This window comes from Elephantulus edwardii, unplaced genomic scaffold, assembly GCF_000299155.1.
Source record: "Elephantulus edwardii isolate Elephantulus edwardi_28Jun2011 unplaced genomic scaffold, EleEdw1.0 scaffold00059, whole genome shotgun sequence".
NCBI lineage: Eukaryota > Metazoa > Chordata > Mammalia > Macroscelidea > Macroscelididae > Elephantulus > Elephantulus edwardii.
The window spans coordinates 15597564-15613194 of record NW_006399809.1 but is presented as its reverse complement, the minus strand read 5'-3'; the positions used below and the strand labels follow the sequence as shown (position 1 = coordinate 15613194).

Below are 15631 nucleotides of genomic sequence, written 5' to 3'. Positions count from 1 at the left end.
ATCACTGCTGGGGAACTGAGGTACAGCAGCTACCGGTATTATAGAAATTAAGGAGCCGAGCTGGGACTCAAACCTAGGCGGCCTGGCTCCAATGTTTGTAATCATATAAAGTATAGACCACAATGTACACTCTCTTCCATTCACGCTTGAAGCCTTCACCCCCACCCCCACCTCACCCCACGCCCCAGGGTCTTTGTTTCAGGATTACAATCTCAAAACCTTTGCACAGGCTGCTATCTCTTGCCTTTTCCTTTAATTAAGATTTGGCCCAAATTCATTGGGGATTTATGTTGGAGATGCACGTTCAGCCATTCATTATCTCATTTTACAGAAAAGGGAAAGGACTTGGAAGAGAGAGGTTGGAACTCGACCTAAACCCTAAAGTACTCAGAGAAATTGCCTCCTAAACTATAGAGCTGACTGGAAAAAAGTCTGAAAGGAGAGAAACATTTGTGTGAAACTAAAGTCCAAAAGCTGTGTCACGGCTTACCCCTAATTTAAAGTCTATGCAATCTCCTGTCATTAAAATTATAGCAAAAAATAAAGAAGACATTCAGATGGCGAACAAACACATAAAAAAAGTGCTCAAAATCCCTAGCTCTAAGAGAGATGCAAATCAAAACAACTATGAGATATCACCTGACCCCATTAAGAATAGCAAAATTCAGCAGAGCGGCAAACCACAAATACTGGCAAAGTTTTGGAGAAACTAGAAACCTTATTCACTGTTGGTGGGAATGTAAAATGGTGTAGCCACTATGGAAGATAGTATGGCACTTTCTCAAAAAGTTGGAAATAGAAATATCATTTGACCCAGCAATTCCACTACTGGAAATATACCCTAAAGGAACCAGAACTTCCACCCAAGCAGTTATCTGCACACAGTGTTTACTGCTCCTTTGTTCATTATAGCAAAGAGCTGGAAACAACCCCAAGTGCCCATTAACAAATGAATAGATAGAGAAGCTGTGGTATATTCACACAATGGAATACTATGTTGCATTAAAAAAGGAACTCATGAAATATTATACAAAATGGATGACTCTGGAGGACATCATGCTGAGTGAAATATCTCCGTCACAAAATAACTGCATAAAAAAAAAAAAGAACTGCATAGTGCCACTGTTGTAACAAGGGACTGACATGGGGTTGGGAGGAACCTAAGAAAAGCGGGGATAAATAATGTATACTGCATTGAAGCAGACGAGAGAGAAAACTGTTTAAAAGGAATATGATTAAGTATTATTTTCATGACAAGAGTCCAGAATAAGAGCTGCATAGTACAGTGGACTGCGGGGGTGGGGGATGTGTGTGGGGGATTGTGTACCAATGGGGGAGTTTTTCTTTTGCGTTTGAAGTACAGTGGACTGCGGGGGTGGGGGCTGGGGGGGGGAATGGACTGTATAACAATGAATTTTTTATTTTTCTTTTCAAAGAGAAAAGTGAGCTGGTGGAAGGGGTGGGCAGGGAGGGGAAAGTGCAACAATGAATGAATGGAAATCTAAAGTTTCTGTAAACCTTCATTAAAATTTCAATAATAAAGAAAAATTGCTCATGTATAAAAGCAATTTAAACACACACACACACACACACACACACACACACACACACCCCAAAAAGCCAAACCATACAATTCTATTTCTCTAAGAGTTTGTTATTATAAATCAGCTATTTAGGCTAAATTAATCTGAAAAGCAGCTAAATTCTCTCTGAAGAGAATAAAACAGAGAAGCAATGTTCATTAATAAAAATCAATGGAATAAAAATCCTACTAAATTTGTTGTGTATCAATCAATATTAAAACCATTTATGAAAGATACATAGGAATACATTTTCCTTCCTCAAAGCTCTAACTTTCATCATGATGGAGCCAGTTTCCCTCTGCCTGTCAGGAAATGTTCAATCAGTGCTCAGATTTTACCTACATCTTACTGTTTTCACCAAGAGAGTAGTCACTGTTGGCAAAGAAGAATGCAAAGAGAAGACATCATATCTAAGGTAATCCATTGACCAAAATCGTGAGTTAAAACTGAGTAGAGTGGAATGATGATCATCACATGAACAAGAATGCGAAGGTGCAGAAATTCAAAAGCTGAAAGAAAGGAGGAATTCAAGGTTAAACAGATATTATAATTTGATCATAATTCATCTCCAATCACCATCAGTTTAATTTACACAAAATTCTGCTGTATATACATAAAGTATGTGTTTGCTTTATGTGTATTCATGTTTGGCACCCTTTTTTGTTTTGGTTTCAGTTTATGAATACTATAAGTCACCCAACTGGAATAATTACAAAAGGTAGGGTTGGGAAAAGAAAAAGTTAAAAGGTTGGTTAAAGAAACAATAGTTTTTACAATGAAATCTTAAGAAAGAACAGAGAAAATATGAACAGGACTAGAAATCATGCCCCACAAAGGAAAAATCAGTATGATTTATACTTTTATTAAAAAAAAAAATGCCAAAACAAAGGTGCTCTGGTGGCCTAGTGGCAAGAAGCTACAATTGCAATCCCAGAGGTATGTGGTTCAAATCCACCAGATGCTCTGCTGGAGAAGGAGGGGGAATCTCCTCCTGTATCAGCCAGATCCAATTTGACAATACACACACAAATAAGAATTAAAGCATTTTTTAAAGCTCTGCCAAAACAACACATATATATTCCCCACTAAAAGGCTAGACTGAGATATGTATAGTGTTTGGAAAGTCTGCCATCAGGGATCACTTTAAAGTCCTGAATGACAAGAGAAGAATCAATGCTTTTGAGTTGTGGTGTTGGAGAAGAGTGCTGAATATCCCAGAATTGCCAAAAGAACAGTTACGTCTTGGAGAAAGTTTAACATGAATGTTCCCTGGAGGAAAAGATGGTGAAGCTTTGTCTCACATCTTCTGGACATGTTAGGAGAGCCTACTCCTTGGAAAATGACATCATGCTTAGAAAGATGAAGGGTCAGCAAAGGAGAGGAAGACCCTCAATAAGATGGATTGATACAGTTTCTGCAGCAATGGACTCAAATGTGTCAAGGATGATGAGGATGGCACAAATTAGGATAGAGCTATGGTTCATAGGCTTACTATGAGTCATACTCACAGCACTTAACAACTATAAGAGCCCATGGAAGCAGCTCTGTTGGTACAGTGGTCAAAGTGGCTGCTAACTAAAAGGTCAGCAACTAAAATCCACCAGTAGTTTTGTGGGGAAAAGATGTAGCACTTTGCTTCAGTATAGACTTAAAATCTTGAAAGCTCTACAGGGCACTTCTACTCTGTCCCATAGTCACCATGCTTAAGAATCGACTCCATGAAAGTGGACTTGGATTTTTGGGAGAGTTTGAAGGGAAAGAATTAAGATTCCTAGGGGGTTTGCATTAACCTAACCTAAAGATTTACACTAGACTACAAACTTAAGGGAATACACAGTCACTGTACCAAAAAAAACTGATTGACATGGAACCATGTCAGAAAGTAGCATGTGATCAAGAACCAATGGTAATGAAAGAAGAAATTCAATCTGCACGAAAGGCACTGGAAAAAAATTAAGACCCCAGGAATTGATGGGATACTAACTGACACATTTTAAAGAACACAGCCCTGAACATGCTCACCAATTTGTTCCAAAAAATGTGGAGGAAAACCTCCTGCTCAACTGATTGGAAAGGTCCATATTTGTCCCATCACACACATGCAAAATCTTGTTTAAGATTATTAAAAAAAAATAGCTAGAACAATATATCTACAAGAACTGCCAAAAATACAAGCTGGATTTAGAAGAGATCATGATACCAGGAATACCACTGCTAATGTCTGATGGATCCTGGCTGAAAGCAGAGAATATCAGAAGGATGTTTATTTGTGTTTTATTGACTATGCAAAGACATTTGACTGTGTGGATCACAACAAATTATGGCTGACACTGAAAAGGAATGGGAATTCCAGAATACTTAATTGTGCTCATATAAAACTTATAGTTAGATCAAGAGACTAGTGTGCAAACAGAGCAGGGAACCACTACATGGTTTAAAATTAAGAAAGGTATGGCTCTGTTACAGAAAAGACATAGCCTTTTGTTTCCATAATGATTGCAGTGAGAAAACCCTATCCAAAAAACTGTAACACAATGGGTTGCCAACAGTGGGTTTTGTTTAATTGGGAAGTAGGAGAATCTGGGTGATGTAAATGGTTAATGCACCAAAAGGTAAGAAATTTGAATTCACCCTGAGGTGCCTTGAAAGAAATGACTGAAGATCTAAATCAAACCACCTAAGAATGCAGTAACTGGGGCAATGAGGGGTGTGTGGGAATTAGTGAAACTGGCTTAGGACAGGGAAAGGCTCAGAGCTGCTGTACATAGGGTCACCACCACGAGTTGCAGGCTACTCAACAGCATATAACAACAAGGAGCACAGCCCTACAACTCATGTGAGGTCTTTCTGAGTCAGCCCAACTTGACAGTAATGGATGCAGTTTGTTTTATATGTTTCATTTTGTATTCACAATCCAAGGTAGTTCTTAGTACTTAACATTTTGTAGGCACTGAAAATAAAATGAGGCTTAAAGAACTTAAGTAACTTGTTCAAGGTTAGTGGAAAAACAATGGCTTAAAGCCAGGCCTGTCTGACTTTACAGTTAATCTTCTTGACTTCTCAGGCTGTCTAGTGGTATGGTGAGGCAACCTCCAAAGAAGGGGGAAATATGGTTTATCTTCTTAGAAAATTCATTTTACCCAAAGAGTTGTTTTGGTTTCCTTGAGGGTGAAATAGTGTTTTAAAACTTTGGATTTCAAAACTAAAACACTTGTACAAAGAAAATGACTTTTCTTAGCCTTTAACCTTGAGGTTTACTCTTCTCTACTCGGTGGTTAGAGTTTAGAGAGTGGAAAATTTTGTGAAGCACTACCCTAAGAGTTTGCTTGCTATGCATAAGAAAACTGGACAGTGACTAAAGACAACAGAAGAATTGATGCCTCTGAGTTGTGGGTTCAGAGTACTTAATATCCCACGGGCTACCAAAAGAACAGATATGGAAGAAGTGCAACCAGGGTCTCCTTGGGGGCATGAAGGGTGAAATTTTATCTCCCCTCACTTAGAACATGTTGTTAGGAGGGACCAGTCCTTGAGGATGAATATCATGCTTAGAAAGATGGAAGGTCAGCTTTAAAGAGCAAGATCCTTGCCAAGATGGATTGACAGTGTGACTACACCAGTGGGTTCAAGTATTTCCGAGATGATGAGGATGGCATAGGATAGGGCAGGTTCACAGAGTCACTATGAGCTGGAGTCTACTCCACAGCAGACAATAACAACAACCCTTAGAGTACGGACATGTGTAACCAGAGACAAGGAAATACCTTGGGGAAATCATGAATATAAAATCTACCATGAATACTAACTAGTATATAGTTACAAATATGTAGTAGTCTGTTTTTTAAAAAGAATGCTTTAACAGACATCCTGAGCAGGAAGACAAAAGAGAGTATTTACAGTCACTAGAGAAGTGTCTATCAGTGGTGGTCCCTCAAGTAGAAAAACGGGCAATTTCCTCTCATTCCATTTACAGCCTTGGAATCTCAATGGGGTGAATTGTGAGTAGGTTTGAACTCCACAGCAATGAGTTGTTGCTGAAAGCAATGTACTTATGGGTGGTTCATTAAGAATGAACAATGTTTATGTCTTAGTTAGCTCTGGTGGCATAGTCCGTAGGGTGTGAATGCTACCCAAATAACTGCCTGCCTCCAGCAGTTTGCACCAGTGGCTTTGTAGCAGAAAGATGGGCAGTCTCCTCCAGTTAAAATTTATGGCCTCTGAAACTCAGTGGATGCAGTGATTTGAGTGAGTTTATGTCTTAGTCATCTTGTGCTACTATCACAGAAATAGCACAAGTGGGTGGCTTTAACAGGCAGATATTTATTTTCTGACCATTTAGGAAGTCAAAAGTTCAAATTCAGAACACTAGTTCTAAGGGAAGATGGTCCTCCCTGTTGACTGGAGGTAGACCCTTGTCTCTTTAGCTTCTGTTTCCTGGCTCTCTGAAGAACTCCAGGTATCTTGGAATCCATCTTACCTCATCTCTGTTTCTAGCTTGCTTGTTTAATCTTTTTCTATCTCAAAACTGACTGACTCAAAATACAGCCTACACTAATCCTGCCTCATTACATAACAGCCTATGCCCAAAAAATTAAAATTGAAGCACGAAGTTTGGATTTACAACATATATATCAGAGACACACTATTCAATCTTTAAGACATTATGACTGATGCTATGCTCACCACGCAATCATTTCTGCTATGTAAACTTACGAAGTTTTTGGATTTTTGGAAAAAAGTGTTCTGGACATGAGGATTATGAGCATTATATATTAAAAGGTTGGCATTCTGATCCAAACTCCAATTACTTTGTGTTCTTTCAACATGAATCTGTCACCAAGATAATAAGCAGAGCTTTCAAATCTTTACAGCGTTAAGACCAGGTCCTGAATCAGAAAAGAAACATCAGGCACCTTGTAAAGCTCTGAACACCCATGACTCATTCTCTATGGCATTTCTACTTAGAATCTAACTTTACTAGTAAGTGTTTACTTTATAATGAAAGGCAAGGCTCTGGTGGTGTAGCCCGAGGGAGCTGTACTGCTAGCCTAAAGGCCACAGCACTCTGGCAGTTTAAATTTGCCAGTGGCTCTGCAGGATAAAGAAAGGTAAACTCTTACGTGATTTATAACTTCCAAAACCTGCTAAAGGGTCAGCTAGGAGTCAGTTCTGACTTGATGGCAATGAGTGAGTGAGCTGTAATGGAAACGAATGAACAAAGAACAGAAACATTCACCTTCATTGTATAAGACTCTGGTCAAGAATTCTTACATATATAAATTGTACAAATTTAGTAAACATTCTGCTCTCTCTAATCAGATATAAACTTTTAGATAAGAGTCTATCTTCTAATCCAGAGGTCAGTAAATGTTTAGTCATGGGCTAATCAATAAATATTTTACCTGAGGACATAGATACTTAGATACTTACATAGCAAGGGGAACCCTGGTGGTGAAGTGATTATGTGTTGACCTGTTAACCAAAAGGGTTGCATGACATTTCATTTCCTAAGTGGTTCTTCCTAAGAAAAAGCTGGTGAACAACTTTCATAAAGATTACAGCCTAGAAAATCTTACAAGGCAGTTCCATTTTATCACATGGAGTCACTAGGTGTAGAAAATTGACTTGAGGGCACCTGATAACAAATAGCAAATTTCTACAACTCTTTGATGAATTAGAAACCTTTTATAATAATTGTGTGGGGAAAAAAATGAGATAGTATGTCAGGGCCTGGCTAACCTGCAAAGCAGGATCGGCAATGCCTTGTAAAAACAGCAGGACCACCTATCTTAGCTTGACCATCTGTTCTACAGTAAACAACTCCAGGAAGCAGTATGCTAATGAATAAGGAGTGACCAAAGGCCTCAGATTTCTAGGAATGTGATACCTTTTTGTTTTCCAATAGATATCATAGGATATCTCGGAAGATGTCTTTGTTTTTTGTTTAGGTCTGGGAATGTTTGATCTACCAGTCAACATCTCGGACAGATAAGAGATAATGCAATTACCCCTGCAGGCATGTTGGGGGGAGGTGTGTAAACCTTTTTGTGTGTGTGTGTGTGTGTGTGTGTGTGTATACCCTTGCCAAAATATTAAACTTGATATTTGTCATCAGCATTAGCCTCTCCGCATCTTCATTTCAACCTGGTGCCTCCTTCTGGCGGAATTCTCCCGATATATCGGGGCTGGATCCCCGATAATAGTAGTAATTCAAGAAGCATGAAATTCTTTTGAGGGGCTATAAAATTTCATTTAATTCGAGTTCAGAGTTAGTATCACCAAAATGATTGCAAATGTTGACCTGTAAAGCTGACTTGGAATAAGAACTGCCATATTTCACCTTTGAAAATGTCTTTTCAAATATGCAGGTGACACAAGTAGTACCTGAAATGCAGTCTAGTTCTACCTGTGTCACTGATTTGTAATGCGTTCAGAAGCAGTGCAAAGTGGTGAGAGTCACGTGCATACAGTCTCTGAGGCAACCACATAATTCCAATGGTAATAAAATAGCATAAAAGTAGCCACAGACAACAGGAAAATAAATAACTGTAGTTCATTTAGGAATACTGAAATCCGAATTCACATTATTTTCATGTACCAGCACAGTATTATTCTTTTGTTCTTTAATCATTAAAAAAAAAAAAAAAAACAACTATTAGTGTAACTAATAGGCCATATGAAAATAGGCTGAGGACATATTTGGCCCCTATTAGCCCTTTTCATTCTTACAGTGTCATATCCCTTGCACCTAATACTTCTTTCTTAAAGAGGATGAACAGGAATAGGGGTAGGGAGATATAGACATGACAGAGATGTCTCAAAAGAACATAAGGGTTTACAATTTACAGAAACTGCCAGCATTCAATGGTCAAAATGGAACAACTTCAGTAACAAAATAAAGCAATAATGAGTCATAACCCAAAACATAAAATAAATAAATATCCATGAGTCCATAATGATGCCTATTGCTATCTCAAGCATTGTGGGTTTCTGTGATTCCAAGTTCATTAAGATGTTGCTGATTTCTAATGCTATGATCAGTGTCCCTTGAGTTTAGGGCCCTGTAAGTCCACATATAAAGCTCTAATGTTAGGGAAATCTTATTTCAGATTGTTCTGAAGGAAAGTCCTTTCCCTTTAATTTCTGCTACAGGTTTAACTTCTTGTAGCTTGGGCATCTTCCCTTCCATTTACATCACACTGTGGTCACAATGTTTCTCAAGGGAAGGTGATCTGTCCTGTAGATCTGGTATGTAGTGTTCTTTTTCTGGGATCCCCAATTCCTGCTCCTCTTCCTGACTCCCCTGAACTCTTCTCAAGGGGAGGTGGCTACGGTTTTCAACCTCCAAGCCTTGCCCCAAGGACTCCAGGGGGCACTTTGTTTAGCGCTTGCACACGCACTTCTGGGACAGACTACCTGTTTGGGTGATGAAGGACAAAGCTGGGATCCCCACTTCCTGCTCCTCTTCCTGGCTCCCCTGAACTTCCAGGGCAGCATCTGTTTGTTGAAATATGTCAATTGGTATGCTCTCACTTGGACCAAGAGGCAGTTGTCAGAACAGAGCAAGTTCATGGTTCAAAATGGGGAAGGAGATGTAGTCTGTCTCCATACCTTTTCAATCTGTATGCAGAACAGATCATCCAGGACTCTGAGCTGTACAAGGAGGAATGTGACATCAAGACTGGTGGAAGATTCATCAATAAACGCATTATACAGATGACACAACCTTGCTTGCTGAAAATGAGGAGGACCTAAAGCGCTTATTGCAGAAGGTCAAGGACAGCAATCTTCAATATGGATTGAAGCTCAACATCAAGAAAACAAAGATTCTCACCACTGGGCCAATTGGCAGCATCAGTATGGATGGTGAAGAGACTGAAATAGTTAACAGTTTTAGGTTACTTGGTTCCACAGTCAACACTCTTGGTAACAGCAGCCAGGAAATCAGGAGACGAAATGCACTGGGAAAGTCAGCTGTCAGGGACCTCTCCAGAGCACCGATGAGCACCGATGTCAGGCTGGAGGCTAAGGTGCACCTGATCTAGGCTAAAGTCTTCGCAATTATGTGCTATGCATCAAAGAGCTGGACAGTGACTAGGGATGACAGAAAGAGAATTGATGCCTTTGAACTGTGGTGCTGGAGAAGAGTGTTGAATATATATACCATGGACTGCTAAGAGAACAAACAGGTTTGTCCTGGAGAGGGTGAAGCCAGTCTGCTCTTTGGAGTCAAGGATTCTAAAGCTTTGTCTGACATACTTTGGGCATGTTGCAAGGAGGGACCAGTCCTTAAGAGAGGGACATCATGTTTGAGAGGGTAGAGGACAGTGAAGGAGAGGAAGACCTTCGATGAGTCGGGATCAATTCAGTGATTGGGGTTAGTGGGAGTGCGTGTGTCGGAGACAGTGAGGTTGGCACAGGATAGAGCAGGGTTTAGGGCTCTTATACATAGCGTCACTATGAGTCGCAATTGACTCAATGGCACCTAACAACAACTATATACATATATATATGTCTATGTCTATGTCTATGTCTATGTCTGTGTATCAACCTGTTACTGTTTGGGCTTTCCACCCCCTGTTGTTGTTTTGGGGTGGTTTTGTTGGGTTTTTTTTCCCTGATGCTGTGCATCATCAAGTCAGAACCGACCCATAGCTGACTCTCCTGTGGGTTTTCAGAGGCAGCTAATCTGCCTGGAAGAGGCTGCCCATCTTTCTTCTGTGGAGCAGCTGGTGGATTTGAACTGTGTACCTTTGCACTGCAGTGCAGCTTCTTACCATTAGGCCATCAGAGATGCCAATATATCAATACACTAATAATATATCACCAATAGAGGAAACTGGGCTTGAAATACATGAGAATATTTTGCACTATCTTTGTAATTCTCCTGTAAATCAAAAACTACTGTAAAATAAAAGTAAGTTAAAAAATAAAATCTAGAGATAATAAAAAATTAATTAGCACTGTAATATTAAAGACACTGTGGTTTCAAGAAGAAAAATCCACCCAAATTCATTCTCACTACAGTTATAAATCACATAGGAGGAGAGTGTACATCTTCTCTTGGAGCCACTAGTGAATTCAAACCACCAGAGACTGAAAAGAGGTGGAAGCGGTTTCTAAAAGGTCTTAGGGAATACATAAAAGACTCAAACAGCAACTTTGAAGTAGTTCCTCTTATCTCTGTTCTCAATCTTTTGAGCCTATTATCTTTGTACACTGAAAAACTCATTTCCTAACATTGTGCATATTAACAACACACATAATGCTGGCTGTGAGGGTCAGATGTCAACTTGGGTCATGGTTCTTAATGGTTTAGCAAGTACAGAAGTAATTAACTAACCAACTAAGTAATGGTTATGCACACTTTAGTGTTCAGTACTGCAATTCAGTACAGTCTCCATTACGTGATGTGATGTAGTCATCCTCAATTTTCACATTAAGCTTATTTTTGCTGAAAGATCTCATTTTGGGAACCAAGCCATGTCAATAAGTAAGGAGCATATGTTCATCTTTACCCTGTATGACATTTCAACTTTGGCATTTGCAACTCATTAGCAATTATCCTCTCACTTCTCTGTTTCTTAACTAAAAACTCTTGCAAGACAGCATTTTAAGCCAAGTACTAGGAGTCATAAATGTTCTCAACCTACTATGTATAGGTCCACAGAGGCAAGCAGTCAGTCGCCTGACTTTTATTAGCTGTGAACAATGTGTGCTACGCCCACGAGACATTAATTGTTGTTAGGTGCGATGGAGTAGACTATGACTTATAGCAACCCTATGAACAAAGAATCTGAACCCTGACCTATCCTGTGCCATCGTTACCATTACTAATATACATGAGCCCATTGTGTTGTGAGTCCCTATGCTGATCCATCTTGTTGAGGATCTTCCTCTCTTTCACTGACCCTCCTCTACTTTTCCATACATGTTTTTCCCCAAGGACTGGTCCATTCTAACAACATGCTCAGAGTGGTGAGATGAAATTTCATCCTCCTTGCCTTCAAGTAGCACCCCGGTTGCCCTTTCTCCAAGACATTGTTTTTGTTGTTGTTTTGACAGTCCCTGGGATATTCATCTTATATAAATTCTATAAGGTAGGGTGGTCATGAAGGTTCAAGGTACAATAGGGTCCCTAAAATAAATTATTATAAAGAGATGGAACCAGGATTTGAACCCAGCTCTGACTCTCAATTAAATGCTTCTCGCATTTGTGGAAGCAAAGTATTAAAATTGACAAAGGAAAAACTACAAAGCTATTTCCACATGGCCCACTTTTTAGCTACTAACAAGCGCTCCATGCATATTATAATCTGCATGCAATTATGATATACATATTACATATTAAAGTACGTATAGATTTAAGTAGGCCTTCCTGAAAGGCATTTGTTAACTTTTCACAACGATGAGGGAAATGGGATTCTATGCAAGCATTCATTTTCAGTTCTACCTACAGTTCAGGTACATTTGGAGTGTGGCCACTGGTCTCCTTTCACATATGCATTATTAACTCAAGGAATTCTCTTAGCTGGGCAGTAACATGAACAAAATAAAATTCCTGAGGCAAAACCATTTCTGACTGTGGGTATATAAAATAGAGAAAAGAAATTAAAAAGGCAAGAGTAATTTGATCTTACTAATAATTAATTAAAACCTAGGTGCATTTTTTTTTGCATGAGACTTGTGGGAGTCAGTATTTTTCTTTCTAAAATATACAAATATTACTGTTTAATTATACAACTATTTCTGACGTTAACTTGTCAAAAGGAAGCAACAGGACAAACCGTTTCTTTGATCAGTGTGAACATTTAACTGATTTAAGCAGTTTAAAGATGGTAACTTAAAATTTAGGATAGTGGCAGATTATCAATTTCTATTTTAAGTATTTGACCCCAAATGTCCATTAATGTAGCACAGCTTTGGGATTATACGAGGGCTATCATGCCTGTAACTACATTAGAATGCAAGTCAATGACAGACTTGTTTTACCGAGTCTGCTCTAAAATGCCAAACTAAATGAAACATCCTCAAATTGTGAAACAAGAAACTACTTACAATGCACCTCAAATGAGAATCTCTCAAGTTCACTCTTTCAGTGGGAAACAACGTTCTGCAAAAGCTTTGCAAGAAAAGCAACACAATGATACTTCTTGGCACTTGACAAGACAAATACCAGATAAACTCTTCTTTTAATCCAAATCAGCTGACTGCATTTTTTTGAGTACTGAAGAAACCCCATGTTTTTAATAATCAACCTCATCGCTTCTGTGGTGTCAAAAATAAATAAGAAACGGTGTGAGAATTAGATTAATTGCAACGGTCCGACCCGAGCCGGGGGATGGGGGGAACCACCTGCCCAGGACCTGCAGTTAATCGTTTGAGAAAACAGGCTGTGCTGCGCAAGGTACTTTCCGAATCATCTATTTGTTGCCTAGCTATTTCAAACAGGGATGTAACAAAGGCGAAAGGAACCCGAGTGCCGCCAGGGATCCAGACCGATCACGGATTCCATGAGGCCCCGCACGCGGCCAGCCGGTCCCCCGGCCATACACCCCTCGCCCTCCAGACCCCACCGACCTGCGACACCATCGCCCTTCCTTCACGAGGGGAAATGCCAGCGCTCCGCAGCCCGCCGCCGACTCTCTCCACCCGCCCCTCAGCGGCAGGCGCCCCGAGCTCGCACTCACCATCTCGATGATCTTAGTCTTCCGTCCCGTCTTCCTCTTCAAGGTGAAAATGTACTGGGCCAGTACCACCCCTGCCACTAGGGCGCACACGCTGGCGCTCGCAACCGCGCCCACCCTCGCCACGGCCGCCCGGTCCATGGACAAGGTCCTCATGCGCCTCCCGGCCACCAAATCTAGAGGCCACTCGCGGCGCTGCGAACCTCTGAAGCGCGGGACCGGAGCGCGCGCCACCGGGAAGCTACGACCGCCCGGCCCCGCGCGCCACCGAGAGGCTGAAACAACCCCGCCCCACGTACCGCCTTTCGCCCCGCCTCGCGCACCTTCCTATGCCGCGCGGCGCTTGAAGCGGAGAACGCAAGACCCCCCCCACGCCACGCCCAAGCCACGCCCCCGCGCAGGGGGGAAGCCGCGGGTGCCCCGCCCCCACGCGTCCTCCGAGCACCGGGAGCTAGCCGAGGGGCGGGGCCTCAGGAGGCCGTACCAGGAGGCGGACCTAGAGCCGACTCGGGTTTGAGCGCAGAAGTGAAAGGATCAACATTCTATACCACTGAGCTCTAGGGAGTGGTGGAGCAGATCTACTTCCTTCTACGGCCACCCGACACAGAAGTTGTTCACACCAGCCACCCTTCTGCACCACCCCGCACTACAGCCCCCAAACGTCGTTGCGGCGCAGTCGTGTGACCTGCGCAGTGGCGTTCAATGGAAAGTACTGTCACAGCAGGGGAAGATGGCTCGGAGTTATGCAGGAGTGGGGCGTGTCTATTCAGTTCCTGCTGTCTGTTTTCTGCTGCATCCGAGCCAGGGCCTCCTGCATCATTTCCTCTTCTTTTTGAGCAGCAAGATTTCTCATTGTTTCTTCCTCGTTTGTTTTTCCCTGCTTACCTCAGGGATGACAGAAAGTCTCTTGGGAGGTTTTCTCCCACGTTAGCTGGTGGTGCTTTATTTCCTTGAGAATATTTCATGTCATCTGGTTCTAGCTCTTATGAAGTGGATCTGCAAATTTTGAGTTAATCAGCCTCTGCAATTGCATGAGACAGGGGAAGCCTCCAGACATCTAATACACAGATTGGGGATTCTCAAACCTTCATAATTTCATGAAGCTTTTCCTTGGGGGAAAAAAAGCTATGTAGCTAATTCGTTGATTTTGCTTCTATAGAGAACCCTGCCTAGATATCTGGTCTATCCTCATTACTCTGGATGAGTTTTACTGTCTGTCCTATGTTACTGCACAACAAATAATACAAGTGGATGACTGTAAGTAATATAAATTTATTTTTAACCATTCTGGCAGGAAAAAAAAAAAGGTTAGATTGGTCTTGGCTATGTCGATGCCTACTTTGAGATTTTCTCATCATTTGCAATATGTGCGAACAAACTTTGGCATCCAGACAGTGTTCACGCGGTGTCTGTGTTCCCCTACTTGTATATTTCTGTGTTACGTTCTTTATAGAAGACACTGCTTAGATTAGGTTTAAGACCACCCTGCTCTAGTATAATCTCACTGACATAGCAGAGAACTCCCCAAACCCACTGCCATCAAGGCTACTCAAACTCTTAGTGCTCATGAAGGACAGAGGTAGATCTGCCTCATAAGGTTTCTGAAGCTGTAAATCTTTATGGAAAGATTGCCCCACCTGTCTCCTGTGTAGCAGATGGGGAGTTTGAACTGCTTATCTTTTGGTTAACAGCGGAGTGCCCTAATCACAATGCCACCAGGACTTCTCACATAACAGAAAAAAAAAAATCTATGGTTCCAAATGGTCATATTTCCAGGTTCAGGAATCAAAGCTTCAACATTTCTTTGGGGAGGATACAATTCAATTCATAAAAAATTAGAAATCAAAGCTGATGTTATAATGGTTTCCTGGAAACATAAATGGGCCTGTACCTGAGTTTTTCTGTTCTTTTTAGTGTTACTTTTCTTGTCTATCTTCTCTTTCTGCATTTGGAATAGAGAGAGAGAATTAACATATTTTGTTGTTGTTGTGTGCCATCAAGTCGCTTGCAACTCATAGCAACCCTGTGTACAAGAACCCTAAACGCTGTTCTATCCTGTGCCAACCTCGCTGTCTCAAACACGTTCATTCCCACCACTTCACTCACAGAATCGATCCATCTCACCGAGGGTCTTCCTCTCCTGCACAGTCCTTCCACTATCCCAAACATGATGTCCCTCTCCAAGGACCAGTCCCTCCTTGCAACATGCCCAAAGTACGTCAGACGAAGCTTCAGAATCCTTGACTCCAGGGAACATTCTGGCTTCACCTTCTCCAGGACAAACCTGTTTGTTCTCCTAGCAGTCCATGGTATATTCAACACTCTTCTCCAGCACCACAACTCAAAGGCATCAATTCTCTT

General features: G+C 41.2%; 1 protein-coding gene across 1 annotated transcript in view; it reads right to left on the bottom strand.

Annotated features, from left to right (window-relative positions):
* The window catches only part of NT5C3A (5'-nucleotidase, cytosolic IIIA), an 83325-nt gene extending 69835 nt beyond the window's left edge, over positions 1–13490 (bottom strand). The window contains exon 1 of the mRNA XM_006887606.1: positions 13274–13490. Coding sequence (XP_006887668.1) covers positions 13274–13426 — 153 coding nt within the window. The 5' untranslated portion in view covers positions 13427–13490. The remainder of the gene's footprint in view (positions 1–13273) is intronic.
* Positions 13491–15631: the final 2141 nt, after the last annotated feature.